The following is a 25,974-nucleotide window of genomic DNA, read 5'->3' as shown; positions in this document are numbered from 1 at the left end:
TGTGCACGATGCAGCCTGGAGCTGCATCGAAATGAGGACCGTCGACAACGCTGGAGCACCTGTGAGCAGCGTAGAACGCGAGGACACTTTCTGCGAATGTGCATATCGCAACGTTAAAACCGGGGAATCTGGCAGAAGTTTATGTTTTGCCCCGGAAGAACAGATAAGGCCTCGGAGGAAAAGCCTCTGTACACCACCTCTGCCCATCAGGCTACAAGTGACGTTTCAAACAGTTTGAAGAAGAATGCTCAGGCAAACTTCAAACAAATCCTCACTGTGGCCATACATATTATAAAAGCTAAAATAAAGGCAGCTAAGGGCATGTACTTTCAAAACACTCTCGGTGACTTTTTGAAATCATCTACTCACAAACCCTGGAACCACGTCTTGCCAACATCTAACGCCAGTATCGAAATTACGCGGAAAGAGAATGAAGCCGGCGCTGACCTATTTAAATGACTACTTTAAACCAATTTTTACAGTAGACGACAACTTGCCGCACTTCACATCTTTCTGTTCCTGGGACCTTTAACTGCAACACGGTTCGCCGTAAAAATTCTATTGCTGTATTTAGAGAATAAGAAAAACCCAGCACCAGCGAGAATTCAAATAACTTTCTTGAAAGATATGCTGGGCTAATATCTCATTATTTAACCTTAATGTATGACAAATCTTTATCCTCATGTGCTTTAGGAAATCACTGCAAAACCGCTAAAATTACGCCAGAACACAAGTAAGGCGATAAAAATGAGCCCTTGAATTTAGGCCCATCTGTCTCACAAGCACCTTGTGTAAACTAGCATAAGTGCGAGTCAGCCTAGTTGGAACAGATTCACTTTTCGAAATACTTTTTGTGCGCAAACAAACAGGGACGGAGAAGAGGAGCAACACAAGGAAGCGCTCGTCCTTGTGTTGCTCCTCTTCTTCGTCCCTGTTTGTTTACTCACGAAAAGTTTTTAAAAATGATTGTGTAAACTCGTTGAGTACACCATCCTTACAAATACTTATCTCGAACAAAATCGCATTTTATCTATGGTTCAGTATTGGCTTCGTCAAGGTTCTTCCACAATCACTCAACTAGTTTAATTAAGCCATGATATGTCCAGTAACAGAGGCGACCAAAACCAAACAGATTTTCCTCAATTTTCCAAAAGCATTCGATCGCGTTTCACATGCAGGAACTGGTGTTAAAACATGAGCACAGTTTCGGGAAGGGGTCCATTAGCGAATGAGTAAGGAACTACTTGACTAACCGGGCACAATTTGTGCAGATTAACCATACGAATTCTAAACTAACTCAGGTTACCTCTCGTGTGCCCCAGTGCAGCGTTGTAGCACCTGCACTATGTTTAATTTATATTAACGACTTGCCCGCTGAAATTCACGTCAACATAAAGCTCCTCACTGGCGACTGTATACTGTAGAAAGAAAATTCTTCACCAGATGAACATGTAATCCTAAACAATGCACTGAAATGAGTACCTGCATGGTGTACCAACTGGCAAATGGCTCTCAATGGTTAGAGAACTGCTGGTTTTAGAATGACAAGAAAACACCATAAACGATGACCCCCTAACCGCAGTCACAGATCCCAAATATCTTAGTCGAACGCTAACGGCTGACTTTGAATGGTACTCCCATGTTAAACGTATTACTTGAACGGCTCTAAGTCACTTTTTCTTTCCTAATCAGCGCCTACGGCAAGGTCCACGTGAAGCTAAATTCCTAGCTTATAATGCACTCGTCAGATCAACACTAGAGTACCTATCTCAGCTTGGTTTTTGTCGACAAGCAAATTTACTACCGTGCTAGACGGAGTGCAACGAAAAGCAGTTAGATACATCTTTAATAAATATCGACTTACAGACTCTCCAAGTGCTCTACTAAAAATGCCGGAATACTCAAAATGGAAAACCGAGCCACAGTCCAACGGTTGAAATTAGTTCACCAGTAAATTCATAACAAGTTAAACGTCAATACTTCCAAGTGCGTTAGCTTGGCAAACTCCAGAATAACACCACTTAAGCGTTCGTACATCCTACAGGAATATCTTTTTCAAACTGGCTATTTTACACACTCCTTTTTCCGCTGGCCACAAGGCAGTGGAATGGTTTACCTTGTATTACCACCAATAGTTTGTCGCTTGCCAGTTTTTTGTCACTTCTCAAAAATTACTTGCTACGCTTATTTGAAGCGTTTTGTAAGTGCTGCTATATTGTATAGGCATATATATTTAACCTCTCTCTATATTTCTGACTTTGATGTTGCTCGTTATCATGTTTATTATTCAGATTGTACATAATTTTCTTTTTACTTCTTCAACTATGAGTTCATTATGGTTATTGTTTGCCCTTGTACCCTTCGTGCAATAATCCCTTGTGGTATGGGCAGTGTGTTCTTGGTAACAAAATTTTAAAACCGAACACGCCGAAGCTTCAGGACATCCTACATCAGAGACACTTGCACACGAAGCAGCGGCAGTGGCTCAGATGTCCGAGATTCGCCATTGCGAAGATAATCAGGAACTCGACTACCTCCACAACACTTTCGCTTATAACAGGTGAGAAAGTTGTTGGGCGTCAAGCGTGCCATTGGGATCAGCAGCCGCGCGCTCGAGGACGTCCATTTAGTGGGTGGAAGTTTTTTTTTTTACTAGAATCTCACTTGCTGCTGTGTGAATCGTTCCCATGATGCAACAATCACTGCACGGCTGTACGTGAAAAGTGAAATTTTCAGACCACCCAGTAGCTCCGGTAAACCTTTACACACTTGTGCAGTGTGTGTGTGCGTCTGTGTACAGATGCACTCAAAACGAGGAAGACTTAGAGAAGAGACCAACAGTGGTTGAGGCAAGGGGTGTCGCTAGATCGAACGTCTAGACAGCAATAATTGCCTTAGTCAGGGCAACGACTGATTTCCTTGGTGACGCGAGCCAAAAGGCTGAGTTGCAGACGTAATCCCTCCCTCCCATCTCGCCGAGTGGCGAGGGCGAAGAAACGGCGAAGATTGCGACGAAACGGCGAAGTGTTAAGGGGTTGTGCTCTAGGTTCCGTAGGAGAGCGAGCAAGCACTGCCAAGAAGGGCAGCTGCTGCCCTGACGAAGCCAAGCCCCCTTATGACAATGTTAGCACCAGCGTCATCTTTTGTTGAAACCAGTGCAGCTGCGACGGAGCAATGAACTGAAGGAAGGTCTTGGGCAGCATATTGTATCTTTCGGTCTTTCCTTATTGGTTGATATAACACTACTACGCGCTTATCCCTAGTATCGGCCACTTCCTGCGATGGGTGGTAAGAGAACCATTGAATTGTATGACGAAATGAAGAGCCATTTGGAAAACCGCTGGCTGCCACGAAAACGATGAAGGCTGCCTTAGTAGTACGAGAATTTGCAGTGCCTTCTTGGTTCTCGTATTGTTTCTATATAAATAAATAAATATATATATATATTCTACGAATGACGTCCAAACTGCCGGAATTTTCGCCAATTCTTAGCCCGGCCGCAGGCGTGGTTTGAGCTGTGAGGTAAAACCGTCAAGGCTGGGTTGGGTCGGCCATAATAGGGGGCAAGCGAGAAAAGCACTACAAATTTAAAGTTGTTTTCTTTCACATTTTTCGCAGCCGCCCCTCTCTCTATCTAGTTTTTCTAGATCGAAGCTGTATACTTCTGCCATCCAAGTAAATTTCCGTGTCATTGTTATTAGCAAGAAATTCCCCATACGTGGGCCGATCCCAGAGATAGGCCCGACCCGCGGCGGAGGTGAAGCAGGCGTTAAGTACTCCCCATACGTGTGGGCCGATGCCGAAGATATTGCTATACCAGCCCGACCCGCGGCGGAGGTGAAGCAGGCGTTAAGAACTCCCCATACGTGGGCCGATCTTGAAGACAGTGCAATGCCGGGCCGACCCGCGGTGGAGGTGCAGTTGGCCATTAAGGGGCCCACATGCACAGCTTCGCGTGCCATCCTTCTTCACAAAGTGGAAGGGCACTGAGTTTCTTAGCATACGCATGATGACGCCATCTTTTTGGAACGGCTTAACAAACTCATCGACAACCAAGCGAACAGACAACAGCTTCGTGACTCTGGAGAAGCATGGCCCCGTACACACTAAAAACAGATGCACCCTACGGGCTGTATATTAACGCCACAGCGTTAAGGATTCCGTGTCGCAGAAAATCCGACGTCCTACGTCGGCCTTCCCCACGGCAAAATAATTTTCTAACCACGTATACCTAAGCCTTCCATATGATGCAAGGAATTGACTAAACTGATTGAATTTCTGAAGCTAAAATACGTAGAATAACTGTAAACTACGACTTGCACAAAACCTACAGACACAATAGCTCTCGGACTGTAATTTGACTATACGAGAAAAATTGGCAGTGGCTTAGCTCGGCTATTGCAGGATATACGTAGCGAAAGCTAAGGCATAGCATGGTTAGCCTTGGTCAATCTTGATTGCAAGTCCAGGTTAGTCTGGTTGTCTAGCTATCTTGCGGCGTTTAGCTAGTCGTTCGGCGCGCTGTTCGTCTGTTTCCTGGGCGATTCGTTTCCTCGTCATCTCGTTCCGATGTCGATTCCAGGCGTCCTCCTGCTTATCAGTATTGTCGCCGTCCATACTGCCGCCTCAACTGTGGTTGCGGCGCGCGCGAGCTCTTCTTTTCAATCCTCCGACATTTCATCAAGCATGCGTCGCAGCTGGCGAAGCGAGCGAAGGCGAGCGCAACGGCGAGGAACGCGGTGTGACGTCATACCAAACGGCGACACGGGAAAGGCGCGGCGCTTCGCAGCGGCGGAACACCTGTGGCTCGGTGCTACTAGTGGCGCATGCGCAGTAGTGACTAGGGAGCGAGAGAGAGAGAAATCTCCGCGGCGAGGCCCGCGTTGTGACGTCATGTGAGTCCACCGAGCACCGCCACGGCGAAATCGCAAGTTCGCGGCCAGTAAGGCTTTCGCTTTAAAACATAATTCTGTTAAGCGAAAACTCAAAGAATGCCCTTTGACATACTCAATCTGGCCGCGGCGTCCGCCACTTTGCGCGCGCCGGCGCGATGAGTGTCTTGGAGGTCACGGAGCGGCACGCCCGGTTCCTTGCATTAAATCCAGCTGGCGTTCGCCTCCGCCGCATCGCGACCCACGCGAAAGGCCGTGGTTCCACCACAAGGCTCACCTTGGTGCATAGCGTTCGCGGCATGCGTTTCCAGGTATACATTACGGTTGCATACGCTCCCGTTTCCGGGAAGCGTGAGAAGCAGTCGGGGGTCTTCGAATGCCATCTCGTTGCACTCCTAAAGGCGAAGCATAAGCGTCCCCCAAATTTTTTGCCACACATCGATAATCATGTATCTGTCTTGCCCACATTTCCTTTCTTTAGCGCTGCGAGCCCGGTACTTAGAAGTGACGAACGGCCTGCGCATTATCAGCATGACAGAACATTCTCGACAGGAAAGTAACGAGCGCAGCGTTTTCAAGAAAGGATCGGCATTTGGGCGAGTTGGTACTGGTTGAGCATCTTAAAGGGGCAGCGCAATAAGACGAAGGCAGAAGGCAGGAACACACAGGCCAGCGCTGAACTCGCAACTAACTCTATTCAAAGGCTTACACAAACTTATGTACACAACCCATAGCCACGTGCTCTCCCATCGATGGCGTCATTATCAGTGCGCAGGCAAAAAAAAAAAAACGCCGAACACTGTAATCTAATGCTACACTATGAGGCGGCTTAAAAATTCAAGTTCACCCTCATGCAAATTTAACGATGGCATGCTTACCCATTGTTGTAATTGTTGGTTGTAATACCATAAGTGCATAAACTATCGCACTGCCTCAGTAATGTAGCTGGCAGGTTTGATGTAAAAGTTCTTTTTTCTGTCCCTAACAATTAAGATGATCAAAATTTGTGGTAAGAGTGATAGGAAATTGGCCCAGGCTGCCTCCTCTCATGCTGGGAAAGGTTAAGCGTACTTCCCCGTTTGTGCACTGTAGAATGGGAGTTGTTTACGAGCTTTCATTTTCCGGCGGTCGCGTCTATATCGGCCAAACAGGTCGTTGCCTGAATATTAGATTGTCTGAGCATAGGCGCTCGCTAACGGGTAATGCCTACTCGCATGTCGCGCGGCATTGCTCTGAGCATGGGTGCACTTCCAATCTATAAGAATACCGCAATACTTTCCGCGTATAAAAATCAAACCACGAAGGAGATTGTTGAGGCCTACTATATCAGAAAAAAAAGGGTCGCGTTGTGTAAGCATGCCATCGTTAAATTTGCATGACAGTGAATTTCAATTCTTAAGCCGCATAGTAGTGTAGCATTAGATTACAGGGTTTTACGCTTTTTTTTTTAGCCTGCGCACTGATAATGACGCCATCGATGGGACAGCACGTGGCTATGGGTTGTGTACATAAGTTTGCGTAAGCCTTCGAATAAAGTTAGTTGTGAGTTCAGCGCTGTCCTGTGTGTTCATGCCTTCTGTCTTCGTCTTATTGCGCTGCCCCTTCAAGATGTTCAAGAAAGGAAACGCAAGCAGAACAGATGACGATTATTGTTGTCTGGCAAATATAAAAATCACTGTCCATCAAGTGACAACTGTACGGCACTAACAATAGTCCCATTAGCTCTCTTTGTATTGAAAAGTAAATAACAAATATAAAGGTTACATTTTACGATAACCTTCTTATATTTATTAATAGAATAAGTAAATAAAAGTGGGAGAAATGGCACTTTTCCCAGCGGTAAAACCTGAATTCGCAACCTTTAAGCATGAAGCATGCGTTGCTCAGGTAAATGTGATATTCTTATTCTTAACTTATTCTTATTCACTTATTCTAACTTATAGCTTATTCTTAATAATAACTTAATAACTTATTCTACCCTTTAGAGCTTCTTTCGGGCTTTCCCATAAGGATGGGATACAAAGTAAAATGCATCAAAACATGGCTTACATTAACATGGCAAAAAAATGGCTTTACATTTCCATGTAAAGCACTAGACATTTCAGTCAAACAATGACAGGCGTAAGTGGCATAACCTTGAGCATTAATTTATGAGATGAACTGTCAGCAGCTGCTTCAACTTCGAAGGGCTACGTTCGTTAAGAATTTCATGCAGTAGCTTGTTCCATTCTTCAATCACTAATCATAGAAACAATTGACTGAAGCTGTTAGTCGAACCACCTAAACACTGTAAATTACAAAAATTGCAAAGGCGGTATGGTGCACAGATAGCAGTGATGAGAAATGTGCTTATATTGTTACGTAGAAAGGCGCAAACGAAAAGCTATATGCAAGTATATTTACAAGGGAATACGCCGCACTTGCCCCCCCCCCGCCCCCCAAGGCATGGCAACCGCCATCTCCAGCCAGAGAGAAAACAGCCCGCGCTAGCCTCCAATCGTCGTCTTCACCCTGCTCACCTCTTTGTCATCGCAAATACTGTTCTGTAGCACTACCCGCGGCGGCAAAAGCGCCGTCCCGGAGCGACTAAACGCCGGACTCGGAAGCAGTATAGTAGGCCTTCAGCCCACTGAGGTGCACAACATCACTAGATGCCGGAGTACAGGACGAGGGAAACGAACAGGAGCAATTTCGTACTTCAGAGGCGTCACCTGGCACAGCACGCGGTAGGGCCCTGTGTATCGAGAAAGGAGCTTCTCTGAAAGTCCGACGTGACGAGGGGACGACCACAGAAGCACGAGCGCACCAGGCGAAAACTGTACGTCACGGTGGCGGGCGTTGTACTGACGCTAATGAGCGGTTTGCGAGGCCGTCAGTCGAGTACGGGCAATCTGGCGTGCATGGTCGGCGAGGGCGATGGCGTCGCGCGCATACTCGCTTCTTGAGATCGCAGCAGAAGGAAGTGCCGTGTCTAGAGGCAAGGTCGGTTCGCGACCGTACAGTAGATAAAATGGAGAAAATCCGGCGGTGTGGTGCCGGTAAGAATTGTACGCAAATGTAACGTAACGAAGGGCAATGTCCCAGTCGTGGTGGTTCTTAGAAACGTACTTGGACAGCATATCGGTAAGAGTACGGTTTAACCGCTCTGTCAGGCCACTGGTTTGAGGATGGTATGAGGTATTCAGCTTGTGTTGAATGGAGAAGGAGCGAACAATGTCAGCTATAACTTTCGAGAGAAAGTTACGACCACGGTCAGTAAGCAGCTGTCGCGGGGCACCATGAAGCAAGATAACGTCACGCAAGAGAAAGTCCGCGACGTCAGTGGCGCAACTGGTAGGGAGATCCCGTGGGATAAGCCATCGGGTGGCGTAATCAGCTGAGACGGCTACCCATTTGTTCTCAGAGGATGACGAGGGAAAGGGACTGAGGAGGTCTAATCCAAAACGAAAGAACGGTTTTGCAGGGACGGTGATCGGCTGAAGATGACCGGCAGGTAGCACCTGAGGTGTTTTCCGACGCTGGCAGGAATCACAGTAAGCAACATAGCGCCAGACGGAGCGACCGAGACCGGGCCTATAGAAGCGGCGGCGGACGCGGTCGTACGTGCGGGTTACTCCAAGATGTTTTGCAGTGAGTGCGTCATCCATCTCAAAGAACACAGTCGGTTGTAGATGTTTCGGCACGACAAGAAGATCAGATCCGTCAGAGAGGAAGTTCCTTCGGTGCAGAATGCCGCCCTGGAGGACATATCGGCGAACGGAATCGTCGGTAGGTGTAGAGCGCAGACGCTCGATGAGTACTCGCAGCGATAGGTGTCGGTACTGCTCATCGGCGATGTTAGCGAAGGCAGACACAGAGAAAATGCCGTTGGCGGTACTACTGTCGGCGGCGTCACGCTCGTCTACCGGGTAGCGAGACAGGCAGTCAGCGTCCTTGTGTAGTCGGCCAGATTTGTAGGTGACAGAATACGGATATTTTTGGAGGCTTAAGGCACTGCGACCAAGTCTTCCTGTAGGATTTTTCAGTGACCATAACCAGCAAAGCGCTTGATGGTCTGTTACAACGGAAAAGGGTCGGCCATATAAGTATGGGCGGAACTTCGCAACCGCCCAAACTAGGGCCAGACACTCACGCTCAGTGATGGAATAGCTGCGCTCCGCGGGCGAGAGGAGCCTGCTGGCGTAAGCGATAACACGGTCGTGGCCGCGCTGGCGTTGTGCCAGAACTGCGCCAATTCCGCAACCGCTGGCATCAGTACGGACTTCGTTAGGCGCAGAATACATGAAATGGGCCAGAACGAGAGGCGTTGTGAGAAGGTCGATTAGATGCGAGAATCCAGAGGCCTCGTTATTGCCCCACTGGAAAGGGACATCTTTTTTCAAAAGCTCGGTTAGAGGTCGTAATATGGCGGCGAAATTTTTCACGAGATGGCGGAAGTACGAACAAAGGCCGATGAAGCTGCGCATATCCTTCACACACTTTGGAACAGGGAAGTGCGTAACAGCATCGATCTTGCCTGCGTCCGGTTGCACTCCGTTCCCGTCAACGAGATGTCGAAGGACGGTAATTGGGCGACGGCCGAATTGGCACTTCGATGCGTTGAGTTGCAGACCACGTCGACGAAAAACGTCCAGGACTGCTGAGAGGCGCTCGAGGTGTGTAGCGAACGTTGGGGAGAATACTATACCGTCGTCCAAGTATCACAGGTACGTGGACCATTTGAAACCATGAAGAAGGGAGTCCATCATGCCTTCAAAAGTGGCAGGAGCGTTACATAGACCGAACGGCATCACTTTGAATTGATAAAGACCGTCGGGTGTTACAAAAGCGGTCTTCTCGCGGTCGAGATCGTCCACGGCAATCTGCCAGAAGCCGGAGCGAAGGTCAACTGAGGAGAAATAGCGAGCACTGTGGAGGCAGTCAAGGGCGTCATAAATCCGAGGTAGGGGACACACATCCTTTTTGGTAACCCTGTTATGGTGCCGATAATCCACGCAAAAGCGCCATGAGCCATTCTTCTTTTTTACCAGTACAACAGGCGACGCCCATGGACTACACGACGATTCAATAATGTTCTTGGCAAGCATTTTGTGAACTTCGGCGTGAATAACTTGACGCTCAGCCGGTGACACTCGATACGGGCGGCGATGAATAGGATGGGCTTCGCCGGTATTAATGCGATGTTTAACAGCTGTAGTTTGGGCCAAAGGACGATCGTTAAAGTCTAAAATATCGTGGTAGGAAAAGAGAACGTGGTAGAGCTCACAACCGTGCTCGAACGGCATGTCGGCGGCAATAATTTTCAGTAAGTCGGCGATGGTACAAGTTGCCGACTGCAACGGTAGAGGAGGATCGGCTGAATTGTCGTCTACTTCAATAGATGCTACTGAGTGATCCTCGAATGAGCAAAGCTGGGCCAGAGACATCCCGCATGGCAGTACTTGTGTCGTCAAGCCAAAATTTACCACTGGCAGGCAGATGCAATTCGCCGTGATAGATAAAACTGCATGTGGTACTGCATGAGATACTGTGATCCCATGTGTAAGGAATACGTCTTGCATAGAAGCCGTGATGTAGTGACCATCGGGGACTGGTGGGGATGACACGACGTCAACGTAAATCAGTGCCGAAGGTGGCAAGCGAACGAAGTCGACGTAACTGAGGCGACTGGGGTGTGGTTCAGCGGGATCCAGAACAGGCAGGTCAAGGCGGAGAGTACTGGCGGAACAATCGACGAGAGCTGAATGTGCGGAGAGGAAGTCTAAGCCGAGGATGATGTCGTGGGGACAGTGGGCGATGACTGCGAATAGCAGAATAGTGGAGCGATCGGCGACGGAGACGCGAGCGGCACACATATCCATTACGGGGGCTGTTCCGCCATCGGCGACACGGACAACAGGCGTCGTGGCGGGCGTGATTATTTTCCTCAGCCGGCTACGAAGGTCAACGCTCATTACCGGCAAAGGCGTCCCAGTGTCTATAAGAGCAGATACAGGAACACAGTCGACTTGCACGTCAATAAGGTTCAGATGAGTGGGCAACTTCAGTAGAGGATCGGGCGGCGTAGGGAGCAATGCAGTGTCACCGCGAGGCGCTGCATCGTCTAGTTTTCGGGCTGGGAGCGGCGTCCAAAGGGAATCGGCGAATAGGAGCGACGGGGCTGGGGGGAGCGAGATTGTCGTCGTTCGGGCGAAGGCGAACGAGAATAGGGGCGGTTCGGCGCAGGAGAATCAGTGGCGGCATTATCGGAGCGTGCGGCATAGGGACGAGAAGGGCCACCTGGGGGGCGAGAGTAGGCAGAATAAGTAGGCCGGGTCGGGGAACTGCAGCGACTGCGACAGTGCCGAGAAATATGCCCGACTCGATGGCAGTCAAGACAAATGGGCTTGTCGTCAGCAAGTGCGCCATTCAGATGGGCTGCGGAAACGTGGTGGGTAATAAGATGCGAGACGGGACGGAATCGAAGTAGCCGGGTCGGTAACAGGGCGATGGCCCGAGCAGATGGTGTGAAAACCCACGTTTGCGAATTCCTGGCGGACAACTGCCTGGATCAGGGAAACCGTGACTGCAGGTGCGTTGGAAGGGCTGCAGTCGAAGGCAGCCGGATAGGCGACCTCAATCTCACGCCAGACGATTCTGGTAACATCGCCAGTGTCGTTGGGACGAGGATCGTCGGCACAGGAAGATGTCACTGTGGTTTTGTACAGACGGGCAAACTGCTGGTCGATACGTCGGCTTTTAGCTAGTTCCAGGCGGCGGCACTCTTCTATAACTGCATCCACTGTCGCCACGTTGTTGAAAACGAGCAAGTTGAAGGCGTCATCGGCAATGCCTTTGAAGATGTGGAAAACCTTGTCTGACTCAGTCATGTGTGCGTCAACTTTGCGGCACAGAGCCAAGACGTACTGAATGTACGTGACGTAGGGCTCTGTTGACGTCTGCACACGGCCGGAAAGCGCCTTCTGCGCGGCAAGTTGGTGACCGTAGGGGTTGACGAACAAGTCTCGGAGCTTTTGCTTAAGCGAATCCCAACTGGTGAGCTCATCTGCGTGCGTGCGAAATCAAACTCGAGGTGTGCCGCCGAGGTAAAGGACTACGTTGGCGAGCATGATAGTAGGGTCCCACCGGTTGTTGAGGCTGACTGTTCGTACAGGCTGATCCAGTCCTCGACGCCTTCCCCATCTTTGCCCGAGTATACGCCAGGATCATGGGGAGCGGGGAGAGTGATGCAGGTCGTCGAAGTGGCAGCAGGTGTCGGAGCAGGCGGAGCCGAGTTGTCGTCGCCGGGAGCCATGAAGGAAGGCTCCACGTACCGTCTACTGCGAAGCTTCGTGACGAGGTACCGGGAAGGTCCACCTCCACCAGACATGTTACGTAGGAAGACGCAGAGGAAAAGCTATATACAAGTATATTTACAAGGAAATACGCCGCACTTGGCCAAGAGGCAACAACCCGCGCTAGCCTCTAATCGTCGTCGTCTTCACCCTGCTCACCTGTGCTTCATCGCAAATACTGTTCTGTAGCAATATATATGACCGAAGCCACAGGAAGGCTGGCTGTCCTAGAGCGGTGGTGCAGTGTGACCAGTACGACAGAATCTTCAATTTGTGCAACGCTTTGCTGAGGACTATAGATGTGGTAAAATCCGACACGGCGACAGCTGTTGCTCCTGCACAGTTTAGAATATTTACATTCATTTAGTTATAATAAGCCTTACGTCAGCAGGGAGCGAGATCTCGCAAGCATCCAGCTTTCTGAACGTTCGCTTTGCTTCTGACGTCAAAGAGTCGGCGGTGACTAATTTGCCCTGCCACCTTCCTGTGCTGGCGACCGCTGACGTAACGCGACGCTGGGCAATCACGAAACCTTAAGCGAATGTTCGGAAAGCATCTAGCCCTAGGTCGACTCATGGCCATGGCGGCGGATGTGCAAAATCCATTTGGCTGCAGGCGTCCCACAATATGGGACATCAGTATGAGTATGGAAATGGCCGTGTGCTGCCTCAAGTCATCAAAATTTTCCCATGCTTACGATGTCATTTCGAATTCGTTAGGCGCAAGGGTGTATGGTGCTTGAGCTTTGCACCGTATACATCCTCCAGGTTCGCACTGACTGCTGGGTGCACTGTGGCTGCTTGGCTGAACCAACGAGATTTATTCGAGGGAGGAAGCGCGGGTGAGGCCTTGACCAGCACGCGCCTCCGCTATAAGCTATCTCTACCTCGGCATTATTGTACGAGCGCGAATCAGAAAGTCTTGAAGCCAGTTTTTTTAGCCAAATCACGGCTGCAAATGCGAAGTCAGCATATACATTCCCAGCGGTGGACCTTTCTTGGACTGGCCTGGCCTCATCTGCTGAGAGCTCCGCAGCATGGCGCTGCCGTCAGCTGTTGAAGATGGCTGTTGTGCTTTACACGTCTTTCACTTTCATTTTATTTCCTTAAACACCGCCCTTCGGGGTGTTACATATGGGGTGGCTTACAAGGAATATAAGAAACAAAGAATATCAAAATGATACAAGGCATCATCATCATCACCCTGCTTCCGCCCACTGTAGGGCAGAGGCCTCTCCCATACTTCTCCAACTACCCCGGTCATGTACTAATCGCGGTCATGCCGTCCCTGCAAACTTCTTAATCTCATCCGCCCCCCTAACTTTCTGCCAACCCCTGCTACGCTTCCTTTCCCTTGGAATCCAGTCTGTAACCCTTAATGACCATCGGTTATCTTCCCTCCTCATTAAATGTCCTGCTAATGCCCCCATTTCTTTCTCTTGATTTCAACTGAGATGCCAATAATTCGCGTTTGTACCATTACCCAATCTGGTCTTTTCTTATCCCTTAACGTTACACCCATCATTCTTCTTTCCATAGCTCGTTGCGTCGTCCTCAGTTCAAGTAGAACCCTCTTCGTAAGCCTCCAGGTTTCTGCCCCGTACGTGAGTACTCATAAGACATAGCTGTTATACGCTTTTCTCTTGAGGGATAATGGCAACCTGTTGTTCATGATCTGAAAATGCCTGCCAAACACCCCCAAGCCCATTCTTATTCTTCTGATCATCAGTCTCACGATCCGGATCCGCGGTCACTACCTGCCCTAAGTAGATGTATTCCCTTACCACATGCAGTGCCTCGCCAGCTATCTTATCGTAAATTGCTGTTCTCTTCCGAAACTGTTAAACATTACTTGAATTTTTTGCAAATGAATTTTAGACCCACCCTTCTGCTATGCCCCTCGAAGTCAGTGAGCATGCATTGCAATTGGTCCCCTGAGTTACTAAGCAAGGCAATATCACGAGCGAATCGCATGTTGCTAAGGTATTCTCCATTAACTCTTATCCCAAATTCTTCCCAATTCAGGTCTCCGATTACCTCCTGTAAACACGCTGATTGGAAAGATCGTATCTCCCTGTCTGACGCCTTTCTTTATTGGGATTTTGTTGCTTTCTTTATGGAGGACTATGGTGGCTGTGGAGCCGCTATAGATATAGTATATTTACATATGGCTCGTCTACACTCTGATTCCGTAATGCCTCCATAACTGCTGATGTTTCAACTGAATCAAACGCTTTCTCGTAATCAATTAAAGCTATATATAAGGGTTGGTTATATTCCTCACATTTCTCTATCACCTGATTGATAGTATGAATATGGTCTATTGTTGAGTAGCCTTTACAGAATCCTGCCTGGTTCTTTGGTTGACAGAAGTCTAAGGTGTCCCTGATTCTATTTGCAATTACCGTAGTAAATACTTTGTGGGCAACAGACAGTAAGCTGATCGGTCTATAATTTTTCAACTCTTTGGCGTCCCCTTTCTTATGGATTAGGATTATGTTAGCCTTCTTCCAAGATTCGGTACGCTCGAGGTCATGAGGCATTGCGTATACAGGGTGGCCAGTTTTTCTAGCAGAATCTTCCCACCATCCTTCAACAAATTTGCTGTTACGTGATCCTCCCCAGCTGCCTTCCCCCTTTGCATAGCTTCCAAGGCTTTCCTTACTTCTTCCGGCGTTGCTTGTGGGATTTTAAATTCCTCTAGACTATTCTCTCTTTTGAAAAAAGAGAGAATAGTCCGAGTAGAGAATGTGAGTAGAGAGAATAGAAAAAGAAAGAAGTATATAACAGCTGTGTCTTACCAGTACTCACGTAAGGCGCAGAAACCTGGAGGCTTACGAAAAGGGTTCTACTTAAATTGAGGACGACGCAACGAGCTATGGAAAGAATGATAGGTGTAACGTTAAGGGATAAGAAAAGAGCAGGTTGGGTGAGAAAACAAACGCGAGTTAATGATATCTTAGTTGAAATCAAGAAAACGAAATGGGGGGCATGGGCAGGAGATGTAATAAGGAGGGAAGATAACCGATGGTTATTAAGGGTTACGGACTGGATTTCAAGGGAAGGGAAGCGTAGCAGGGGGCGGCAGAAAGTTAGGTGGGCGGATGAGATTAAGAAGTTTGCAGGGACGGCATGGCCACAATTAGTACGTGACCGGGGTTGTTGGAGAAATATGGGAGAGGCCTTTGCCCTGCAGTGGGCGTAACCAGGCAGATGATGATGATGATTCTGTCTTTCATTATCGTCTTGGGTGCCACTGGCACTGTACAAATCTCTATAGAACTCCTCAGCCACTTGAACTATCTCATCCATATTAGTAATGATATTGTCGGCTTTTTCTCTTAACGCATATATCTGATTTGCCTATTCCTAGTTTCTTCTCCACTGCTTTTAGGCGTCCTCCGTTCCTGAGAGCACGTTCAATTCTATCCATATTATGCCTCCTTATGTCAGCTGTCTTATGCTTGTTGATTAACTTCGAAAGTTCTGTCAGTTCTATTCTAGCTGTAGGGTTAGAGGTTTTCATACATTGGCGTTTCTTTATAAGATCTTTCGTCTCCTGCGATAGGTTACTCGTATCCTGTCTAACAGGGTTACCACCGACTTCTATTGCACACTTCCTAATGATGCCGATAATATTGCCGTTCATTGTTTCAACACTAAGGTACTCTTCCTGAGTTAAAGCCGAATACCTGTTCTGTAGCTTGATACGGAATTACTCTATTTTCCCTCTTACCGCTAACTCATTGATCGGCTTCTTATGTGCGAGTTTCTTCCGTTCCCTCCTCAAGTCTAGGCTAATTCGAGTTCTTACCATCCTATGATCACTGCAGCGCACCTTGCTGAGCATGTCCACATCTTGTATTTGCCAGGATCCTAGTTCTCGTCTTTCCGGTAAACCCCGGTAGCACAGGACGTGCCCGCTTTTTAGCACTGTATATGGTTCATTTGTCCTCCTAACTTCACTGAGCCCTATTATATTGACACGTGTACTTATATGTAACGGGCGACCACGTTTCGCCGCCTAACAAATGTTATCGCACAGAGCGGGACGCGTCTGTATGCATCCGAAGTTTCTGGAAAGTTATCGATGCTTCTATCCGCTGTCTGTTGTTGCCGAACCTTGTGTTATCTGATTTCATCGCATGACTCGAATGTTGTAGAACTTTGTGGAAGGCATGCGGGTCCCAACGATTAGTCTGGAACATTCGATGACTGCTGTATAAAAGCCGACGCACTTGACCCGCTGATCAGATTTTCGACGATCGCCGACCGTGTTCGCCGCTATCGTTGTGCTATAAGTGTAGCCTGTTATTGTGGGCACAGGTTCGCCCAATAAAATTTAGTTTTGTCTTTCACAGTATTTGCTACTGTGTTCTTCAACGTCACCACCACGTGACAATATCCTATTTTGCTGCCCTTTAATTCCTCCAATAGCACTGCTAGACTCGCCTCGCTAAATAACGTTCTAGCGTTAAACTTTGCCAGGTTCAGATTCCAATGACGGCCTGTCCGGATCCACGGATTCTTAGCACCCTCTGCTGCGTCACAGTTTTGACCGCCGCCGTGGTCAGTTGCTTCGAAGCTGCTGGGGACTGAGGGCTGGGGTTTGATTGTTGTGTTCATATAGGAGGTTGTGGCCAAGTACTGCACCAGGGTGGCCAATCCTGCTCTGGTGCGGGAGTGCGTTACCGGTTTTGGTCACCGCGATCAGGCCGCACTCTAGGCCTGGTTATGCAATTTTACTTTCTTTAAAATCCGGTGGAAAATTGCGCGTCACCGGGATTCGAACCACGGTGTTATTGCACGCGAGGCGGATGTTCTACCTCTATGCCACCGCTGCACTCCCTAACACGGCATAATGCGAGATGAGCTGGGTATAGAAACGATGTTGTGCGCAAGGCCATTCCAGCCTTTGGCTGTTCCACGGTGTACCAGCAACGAAGTGTGATTCGTTTTTTGTGGAGCAGGGAAAGAACGCCCATCGAAATCCACAGGGGAATGCAGCCCAGGTATGGGGAAAGGTGTCTCGCTTGCTCAAGTGTGAGGTGGTGGCGTTGTGAGTTCAAAAAAGTTGGCCGACGATTACGCTTCTTGGTAACGCGATCTTTAAGCGCAACTGCTGCCTTATTTCAAAAACAGGCAACCGCATACAGAACACGCAGTGCCGAACTGAGGCGGTTCTGCGTTTCGAATAGGGCAGCGCACACCATGATCCGCCGCTATCGAGCCGGCGCTCGGGCGACGCGCCATCGCACCATATTATAGCGGGTCACTGCCACGGAGAGGGGAGGGGGCGATTAGCAATTATTATTTATTGTTTCTACTGAGGTCGGATGAGGAAACGGGTGGCGAACAGTTGTATAGGGTAGAGGCCACACACTCATTCACACACAGACAGGCCTCAATGTGACCGCACAAGATTGGGGTGGGCAGTAGAAGTAAGGGGACGAAACGCTATAACTGTCTTTCGAGTCACCGCAACGGCACTGTGCCAGGTAAGGGGAGGTATAGGGCGAGAGTGGAAGAGCCAGGCGCAAGCACTGCCAGAGTCGACAAATGCCACTGAGGAACGCACCCCGCAAAGGGGAAAGCGACAGGCGCGGCTGTACGGCGGAGAGCCGTACAGCCACGCGACACGGAGACCGAGGAAAGGAGAGCTGCGGATTACGCGCGAGGCGGCAAGGAGCGCCCCCGCCGGCACCGCGGCAGTGCCGCGACAGCGGGAGAAGGAACGGCGAGGGCGGAGTGGACGGTGGCGGCGAAAGTCACCGCAACGGCGCTGCGCGGAGAAAGGGGCAAGAGGCTAGGCGAGAACACGTGATCCGGCTTTTGAGGACAAAGGTAGAGAAAGGCTCGCGCCGCGCGCGAGAAATGGAAGCAGGAGAGCACACAGCTAGAGCAGCGCGCGGACAATGATCTTGGTTACGGCGAGGCCGACTGCGACGCGAATCACGGGAACGGGCGTCAAAGAGCTGCACTCTAAAAAAGCCGTAAGGACATGCATGACAGTGAGCGCTCAGGGAGGCCGCGTGCGTCGCTGACTGACGACAAGGGAGAGTCTGGACCACAAACCATAAAGACCGGACCTTGCACTTAGTGACCTCCATGTTTTCGGACCGCTGAAGAAGTACTATCTCACTGACGTAGCAAACCTCTGGTTCCACACGCATGAAATGGAACTGCAAACCTGGTCCGCTTTCAAAACAGCATTCGCGGAAGTCTTCGGTCCCCCAGCCTTGCGAAAACTCCGGGCTGAACAGCGCCTACTCCAGCGCGCTCAACAGCTCGCAGAGACTTACACCAACTACACAGAGGATGTCGTGGATATTTTGCGCCCGCGTCGATTCCACCATGGGTGAAGAAGACAAGGTGAAGCACATCCTCAAGGGCATCGAAGACGACGCATTTCAAATGCTTCTGGCGCGAAACCCTACTTCTGTCGCTGCTGTCGTCACTCTTTGCCAGAGCTTCGATGAGCTGCGTCGACAAAGGGTCCTTGCGCGCAGCGCTGTTGCACCTGGCGACTCTCTCTCGGGCCTCGCGCTTCGCTCCAACTCCACGCCAGCAGCATCGCTCTCTGTTGAGATCAAAGATTTCATTCGTGAGGAGGTGGCAAGCCAACTGTCCATGCTGCCTCTCAACGATCGACCTCCCCAGCCTGACACAAATCTGGCTGCTCCCATTAGGCGGGCCATTCGCGAGGAAATTGCTGGGTCTTTACCTTTAGTTCAACCCTGCCCTCCCGTGGCTGCACCTCTGACCTTTGCCGAAGTCGCCACGCGACCTGCGCCGCCGACTTTTGCGTTTCCTGCGCCAATGCGACTTCAAGCTACATCTCCTCCCGCGCTGCCCCCAAATCCGTCTCGACGCCCAGTTCAGACCCCTTGGCGCACACGCGACAACCGGCCCATAAGCTTCGCTTGCGGCATCGCCGGCCATGTCGCGCGCTTCCGCCATCGTCGCATGCCACCTGCTAACGCTGCTGTCGCAACGCCTGGATGTGACTATATAGCCCGACGATACCACCGGGCATACGATGCTTCCCAACCCAGAGTTCTCACCGCCTCCACGACGCCCGGTCAGCACCCATCGGTTGCCATCACCACGTCGTCGCTCGCTTTCCCCCTTACGTCGCCGCCAGCGAGGGAAACTAGTTGCTGCAGTTCCGCAGGCACGAACTGCAAGCTTCGCGACTTCTACAAGGCCTGCACAGTCGTCACGCAATTTATTGGACGTTTTGGTCGAAGGAACCGCCGCAATTGCGCTTATTGATACTGGGGCTGCAATTTCTGTTGTCGACAAAAAGCTTTGTCGTAACCTCCACAAGGTCACAACGCCGTTGTATGGTATGCTTCTACGCACCGCGTCTGTGCAGCATATAGCCCCGCTTGCTCAATGTACTTCAAGGGTGGTCATAGACGGCATCGTCTATGTTGTTGAATTTTTCGTGCTGTCTTCATGTTCACATGACATAATTCTAGGCTGGGACTTCTTGTCTCACCATCGTGCCATCATCGACTGTGCTCGGGCTGAAGTGGCGCTTTTCCCGCTTGCTGATTCCCCACTGCCTGATCCTTCTGAAGATAAAGCCTCCAAGCTCACCGTTGTATCCGATACGGACATACCACCCGAAATGTCTGTGCTTGTGCCCGTCTCTTGCTCTACCGCGCCAAACGCTACAGTACTTTTTGCACCATGGCCTACTTTTCTACGTCGCAAGGCCCTACCTCTCCCGTTCGCTGTCCTCACCACTGTATCTGGATTATCCTCTATGCTTATGTGTAACCCGTCTCACAACCCTGTGACCTACTGCGCGGCGAATCACTAGGTCGTGTTCAGCCCCTTGACCCGCTTCAAATTCTCGAAGCTTCCGACGACACGGCTTCTTGTTATTAGCTCGACGCCCACACTTCTCCCGTGCTGTGCATGTCGTCGTCATCATTGTCGTCGTCGGACATTCTTGAATCTCTCGTAGACGGTGATCTGCCGCCTCCGCATCGCCACCAAGTTCTCGCGCTGCTTCATAATTTTCGCTCGTCGTTTGATTGTGAACAACCATCTCTGGGGCTTACGGCAACCGTCACTCACAGAGTCCACACTGGTTCCCATCGTCCTTTACGCCAGCGACCATACCGCGTGTCGGCAGCCAAGCGCCAGATCATTAACCAGCAGGTGACCGATATGCTGCATTGTGGTGTCATTCGCCCTTCCCACAGTCCTTGGGCGTCTCCTGTGGTATTAGTGCGCAAGAAGGATGGGTCAATACGCTTCTGTGGGGATTACCGTCGACTCAATAAGATTAGTCGCAAAGATGTCTATCCGCTTCCTCAGATAGATGACGCCCTCGACTCTTTACAAGGTGCAGAGTACTTCTCATCTTTGGATCTTCGCTCCGGCTATTGGCAAGTGACGATGGCAGAAGATGACTGTGAGAAGGCAGATTTCATCACGCCCGACGGCTTGTACAAATTTACCGTAATGCCATTCGGGCTCTGCAACGCGCCCACTACTTTCGAGCGTATGATGGACGCCATCCTTCGTAACTATATGTGGAAAACGTGTTTCTGCTACCTTGACGATATCGTGGTGTTTCGCCAGATTTCCCGACGCACCTCGTTCGCTTGCGTGAGATCCTGACCTGCCTCACCTCTGCTGGCCTCCAACTCAACATCAAAAAGTGCCGTTTTGCTGCCCGCAAGTTAACAATGTTAGGACACGTTGTATTGAAGGACGGTGTACTTCCTGACCCAGCCAAGCTTCGCGCGGTCTCAGAGTTTCCGATGCCCACTACTCTAAAGGCACTCCGCAGCTTTATAAGGCTCTGCTCTTACTTTCGGCGTTTTGTGCGCAATTTTGCAACTATAATCGCACCACTGACGAATTTGCTCACCGCTACCAACGGCATCTCCGCGTGGTCACCTTCCTGTGACGACGCCTTCAAGCAACTACGTCGACTACTCACTTCGCCACCGATTCTTCGACACTACGATCCCACAGCGCCTACAGAGGTACACACGGACGCCAGCGGCATCGGACTTGGTGCAGTCCTCGCACAACGGAAAGACGGCTATGACGAGTACGTCGGGGCGTATGCGAGCCGCATTTTAAAGAAGGTAGAAGCCAACTACTCTGTAACAGAAAATGAGTGCTTGGCCATTATTTGGGCTCTCGTCAAATTTCGTCCATACCTATATGGTCGCCCTTTTGACATTGTCACCGACCACCATTCCCTTTGCTGGCTGTCCTCGTTGAAGGATCCGTCAGGTCGCCTAGGACGATGGGCACTTCGCTTACAAGAATATGACATCCGCGTTGTCTACCGATCGGGCACAAAGCACTCTGACGCCGATACGCTTTCCCGATCACCGCTACCTTCTGATGTGGCTTCAGTGTCTCCGCTCTTCGCATCTATGTCAGCCTTCAACGTCACTGATATGCCGGACGAGCAGCGTAAGGATCCCCTGCTTTCAACTATGCTGATTTTCCTCCACGCCCCATCCGCCACACCCTCTTCTCGAACACTTCGTCGCCAAGCCGCTCACTTTGCGGTACGCTACAAAGTCCTTTACCGCAGAAATTATTTGCCTGATGGTCGCAAATGGCTCCTCGTGATACCACGACACATGCGTTCTGACATATGCGCTTATTTTCATGCTGCTCCTCATAATGATCACGCCGGCGTTCTGAAAACGAATATTCGGCTAAGGCAGTGTTTCTACTTGCACGGCATGTATCACGTCGTCCACCAGTACGTACGCGCTTGCACGCCGTGCCCACGACGTAAAATTCCACAGCGCCCTCCTGGTGAGCTACAGCCGCTGCCCTGGCCGTCTCGGCCCTTCGACCGCGTCGGCATAGACCTATACGGGCCACTTCCCTGCAGCTCCACGGGTAACTGTTGGATAACTGTAGGTGTCGACCACTTGACGCGCTACGCCGACACTGCCGCACTCCCAGCAGCCTCTGCGCGCGAAGTTGCGTTTTTCATCTTGCGGAACTTCGTGCTTCGACATAGCGCACCACGCGAACTGGTCAGCGACAGGGGACGTGTCTTCTTGTCCGAAGTAATCCGAGCCCTTCTCGCTGCATGCAGCATCGTTCACCGCAATTCTACAGCCTACCACCCGCAAACGAACGGCTTGACAGAGAGGTTCAACCGCACACTCGGTGACATGTTGACTACTACGTGGCCTCGGACCACAGTAACTGGGACACTGTTTTGCCGTTCGCCACGTATGCCTATAATACGGCCACACAAGCTGCCGCTGGCTTTTCGCCCTTTGTTCTGCTGTATGGAAGAGAGCCCTCGTGTACTATGGACACACTGCTACCATACCGACCCGATGCTTCCGAATGCAAGCCTGTGTCTGAAGCCCCCAAATACGCCGAGGACTGTAGGCAGCTCGCGCGAACCCTTACGACCACTGCTCAAGGTCGTCAAACGCTGCGGCATGACGGTGGCCCGCTTACACCACTTTTTCCGACTGGTTCCCTTGTTTGGTTGTGGGTCCAACCTCATAGCCCTGGCCTTTCAACTAAACTCCTTGCACGCTATGATGGCCCCTACCGCGTCATAGACCATACATCCGCTGTCCCCTACGTTGTAGAACCAGTGACACCATCACCCGACAGGCGTCGCGGGCGTGACACCGTTCATGTAAACCGACTTAAGCCGTACTATGACCCCCTCATCCTACCTACGCCGTAAGTCGCCAGGATGGCTACTCTTCTTTCCCGGGAGCCATTGTAGTGAAGAGGAGGACGAAGAAGACGCTCTTGTGTCGGCTGTGCGCGCGATCAGCGTTCGTGTACTGCCAGTGCAATTGGACTGTGCCTATAGTGTCTCGTAATAAATCCACATATTACACTGACAAGAGAGCGATTCGTGTGCAGCGAAGCCACGACATCAGTCTGACAATGGTTGCACAGCTAGCCGGACGAATTCTACCTCAAAGGCATCTCAAATTTAGTACTGCGATGGGACAACTGTGCGAACCGCTGTGGGGACTATGTGGAAAAATACTGTAACGTACGTGGAATGGTCTGTATGTATGCAATTACAAGTATGTACCTGATTTAGGCGAATAAAGTATAGAGGCAAAGTAGTTCTGATTCGCCCTCGTATGTTGTGTTCATAGGGCTGTTGCATTCAAATCAAGACCTAAATTTTTTTCGTCCCTCTCGTTCTACGGAGTTATTTAAAAAGAGAAGCTGTGATGAATAATTAACTAAAATGCTATAAAGTTACTATCGAAGTGATAGTAGGCTTGCTTACACACTTTGTACTTTAGAAGATTATTTTCTACTTTTGGTGCTGACACAAGGTTGCGTGATATCACATACTCTTGCTAAGCTGAACATACTCATTACACGTTCTGCCACATACTCTGTTCTGCCACATTCTCTTCTGTCGCATTCCTTTCTTTTGAGTAATTTGAAGCTGTTTATTGTATGCTATGTAAAGTTTTTCAGGCCTGTCAAAAGCTCGATAAGACTCACTTTTTTGTCATTGTTCTTTTTCTCCTTTGGAATAGAAACTGCCATAGAGAACTAACTCCCACGTCTCCGATACGAGCAACGTGGCATACCTGCCTTTCTATGGACATTGTAATTCGTAACAGCCTGCGCACGGTGGGAGGCGAGGGAGAAGATGGCGCTAATTTTTCTACAGCTTCCCTAAATACACGTCTTTTCAGGGATGCACACGCACTTTAGCAACGAGGATTTAACTTCAGACGCTGAACATGGATGAGCTACAAACTCGGAAAATCAAACAATTGGAGGCAACAAACTGTTTCTACATCACAGGGAACACGTACAATTTTGCCTGCTTCAATAAATAGTTTGTACAAACTTGCTTGAAGCAATTATCTATCTTGCATCCTGTCACCATCACGACACTTGAAGCCGAAGTCACGGTGAACGTCGTGGGAACATTTTCGCAAATAAAATTAGTTTTTGTAAAACTTGATGCAACATTCGTGAAATCACAAAACGGGCCCACATTCGTAAACATAACAAAAAAAATGGGGAGAGCTGGCAGGTATAAAGGCATCGCCGAGCAATACCAACGTTATCCTTGGCGCAGTGTTCCTTGACGTGCTTGAAGACATCGCTGAAACGCTGGGTATAAGTGAGTGGACAAGGCCTCTCCGCCATGGATAGACTTACGCGCAAATAAGGCTCTTGTTAGTCCTGTACTCGGTCTCGTTTGCCCCGGGCAAGCCGAACATGTACATGAGGCCACACTCGAAGTACTGCTGCAGGTACAGCTCCTCGTCGCATACCGGCGGGGTCGTGGCCGCGGGTGGCGGCGGCACGGTCCGGTTCATCATGTCCGAACCCACGAAGCCGCGGCAGTACTTGTCGTACGGGCTAAGCAGCACGTCCGCGACGCGCATTGAGTGAAAATTGAAGGTGGCCGCAGAGTTCGCACACTGCAGGTCCCTCGTGCACTTCTCCATGTTTCTGTACGCCCTACAAAAAAAAACTATGTCGGTAACTTAGCCCCGTATTCGGAACTACGTCTCAACTGGAAGCCCATGCTTCAAGTTACGTTCACGACAGGCCACAGACTGTCGTGAAAGCACCGAAGGAAACGGATTGAACATCGTATACACCTTCACGCCAGGCGTCACTTTGATCAGTACAAGCGTGGGCTTCAACAGAAGGTGTTTCTAAATACGGGGGTTAGCGAGAGAGCAGCAAAATGTAGGCGAGTTTTAGAGATGTCTTCTTTAGTGAGTTGCCCCGTTCTTTCAGTGTGGAAATTTAGATTTTTAACCTTTTTCGTAGGCCGATTGCGGAAAAAGCACAGCTTTTTTTAAAATATGAGCCTATACCAGAGATAGCACAGTCTAAAGCCGTTTCCGTTGGTATGTTCGCGTTGGTAAGCGTCGACGCTCACGATGGCAAGATCGACGTACCTGGCGATTCAAACAATTACAGTAATAAATGTTGATTATATGCCTGTATTCTTTCTCTTTCTTGTTCATTATCTTATTTAGCAAGTTACCTGTAGCGTATTGCAGGCTAAATTTCACGTCCCATTCCCACCCCCAAAATCATCAGGAATACATTGTCTTTGATCCACTTCAACTAGAGGTTGTACCGCGTTCCAACTTTTTGATTCACCTTAACAGATTTGTCGGGCTCCATTCGTGTCAGTCAATGCTCCCTTCTCGTTTTTTCTCTTCCTCCATGGGTGTGTAAGCGTCGGTGAGAGACTCACCTGCAGGTCCTCTCCTTGGGCGGGTTGCGGCTCACAATGACGCTGAAGAGGAGGCCGCAGGCGAAGAACTCCTTGGTCGCCTTGTCCTCCTGGCATGACTGCTCCGCCGAGCTGCCACTCGCGGTCCCCATTGCGCGGAGAACCTTTACTTGAGGAGGTACCAGGCGTGCACGGGGCGGTTTCGGCCGTCAGAGGACGCTTGACATTACAGAAGCGCTGACACGATATTTTCGAGCCTTACAATGTAGTCCGCCTTTACCATTACAATGTGGTAGTCCAAATTTAAGGACCTTAATTTGTTCTCACAGGGGGACCACAGAATTTGGAATACTCACTCATACGCCAAATTTATAGAGCCTACTAGGACAAACGCCTTTGTAAAACAAAATGTGCAATATTAAACGATACCTATGCGGGATGCCCATGAAAAGGAACTGTTGGGGGGAGGCACTACTAAAACAAAAATTTAGGGAGGGGGGCACGCGCCCGGTGTACCCCCTCCTGGCTACGCCACT

At 49.8% G+C, this 25,974-nt stretch overlaps 1 protein-coding gene across 1 annotated transcript in view; it reads right to left on the bottom strand.

The window, feature by feature from the left end:
* Positions 1–25,590, bottom strand: part of LOC142559350 (uncharacterized) — a 99,180-nt gene extending 73,590 nt beyond the window's left edge. Inside the window, exons 1-2 of the mRNA XM_075670963.1 lie at positions 25,460–25,590; positions 24,400–24,705 (exon numbers count right to left, since the gene is read on the bottom strand). Of these exons, the coding sequence (XP_075527078.1) occupies positions 24,400–24,705; positions 25,460–25,590 (437 nt within the window). The remainder of the gene's footprint in view (positions 1–24,399; positions 24,706–25,459) is intronic.
* Between the last annotated feature and the right edge of the window lie 384 nt (positions 25,591–25,974).

This window comes from Dermacentor variabilis, chromosome 10, assembly GCF_050947875.1.
Source record: "Dermacentor variabilis isolate Ectoservices chromosome 10, ASM5094787v1, whole genome shotgun sequence".
Classification (NCBI taxonomy): domain Eukaryota; kingdom Metazoa; phylum Arthropoda; class Arachnida; order Ixodida; family Ixodidae; genus Dermacentor; species Dermacentor variabilis.
Note: the sequence above shows the minus strand (reverse complement) of the source record. Positions and strands in the feature narration are given on the sequence as shown.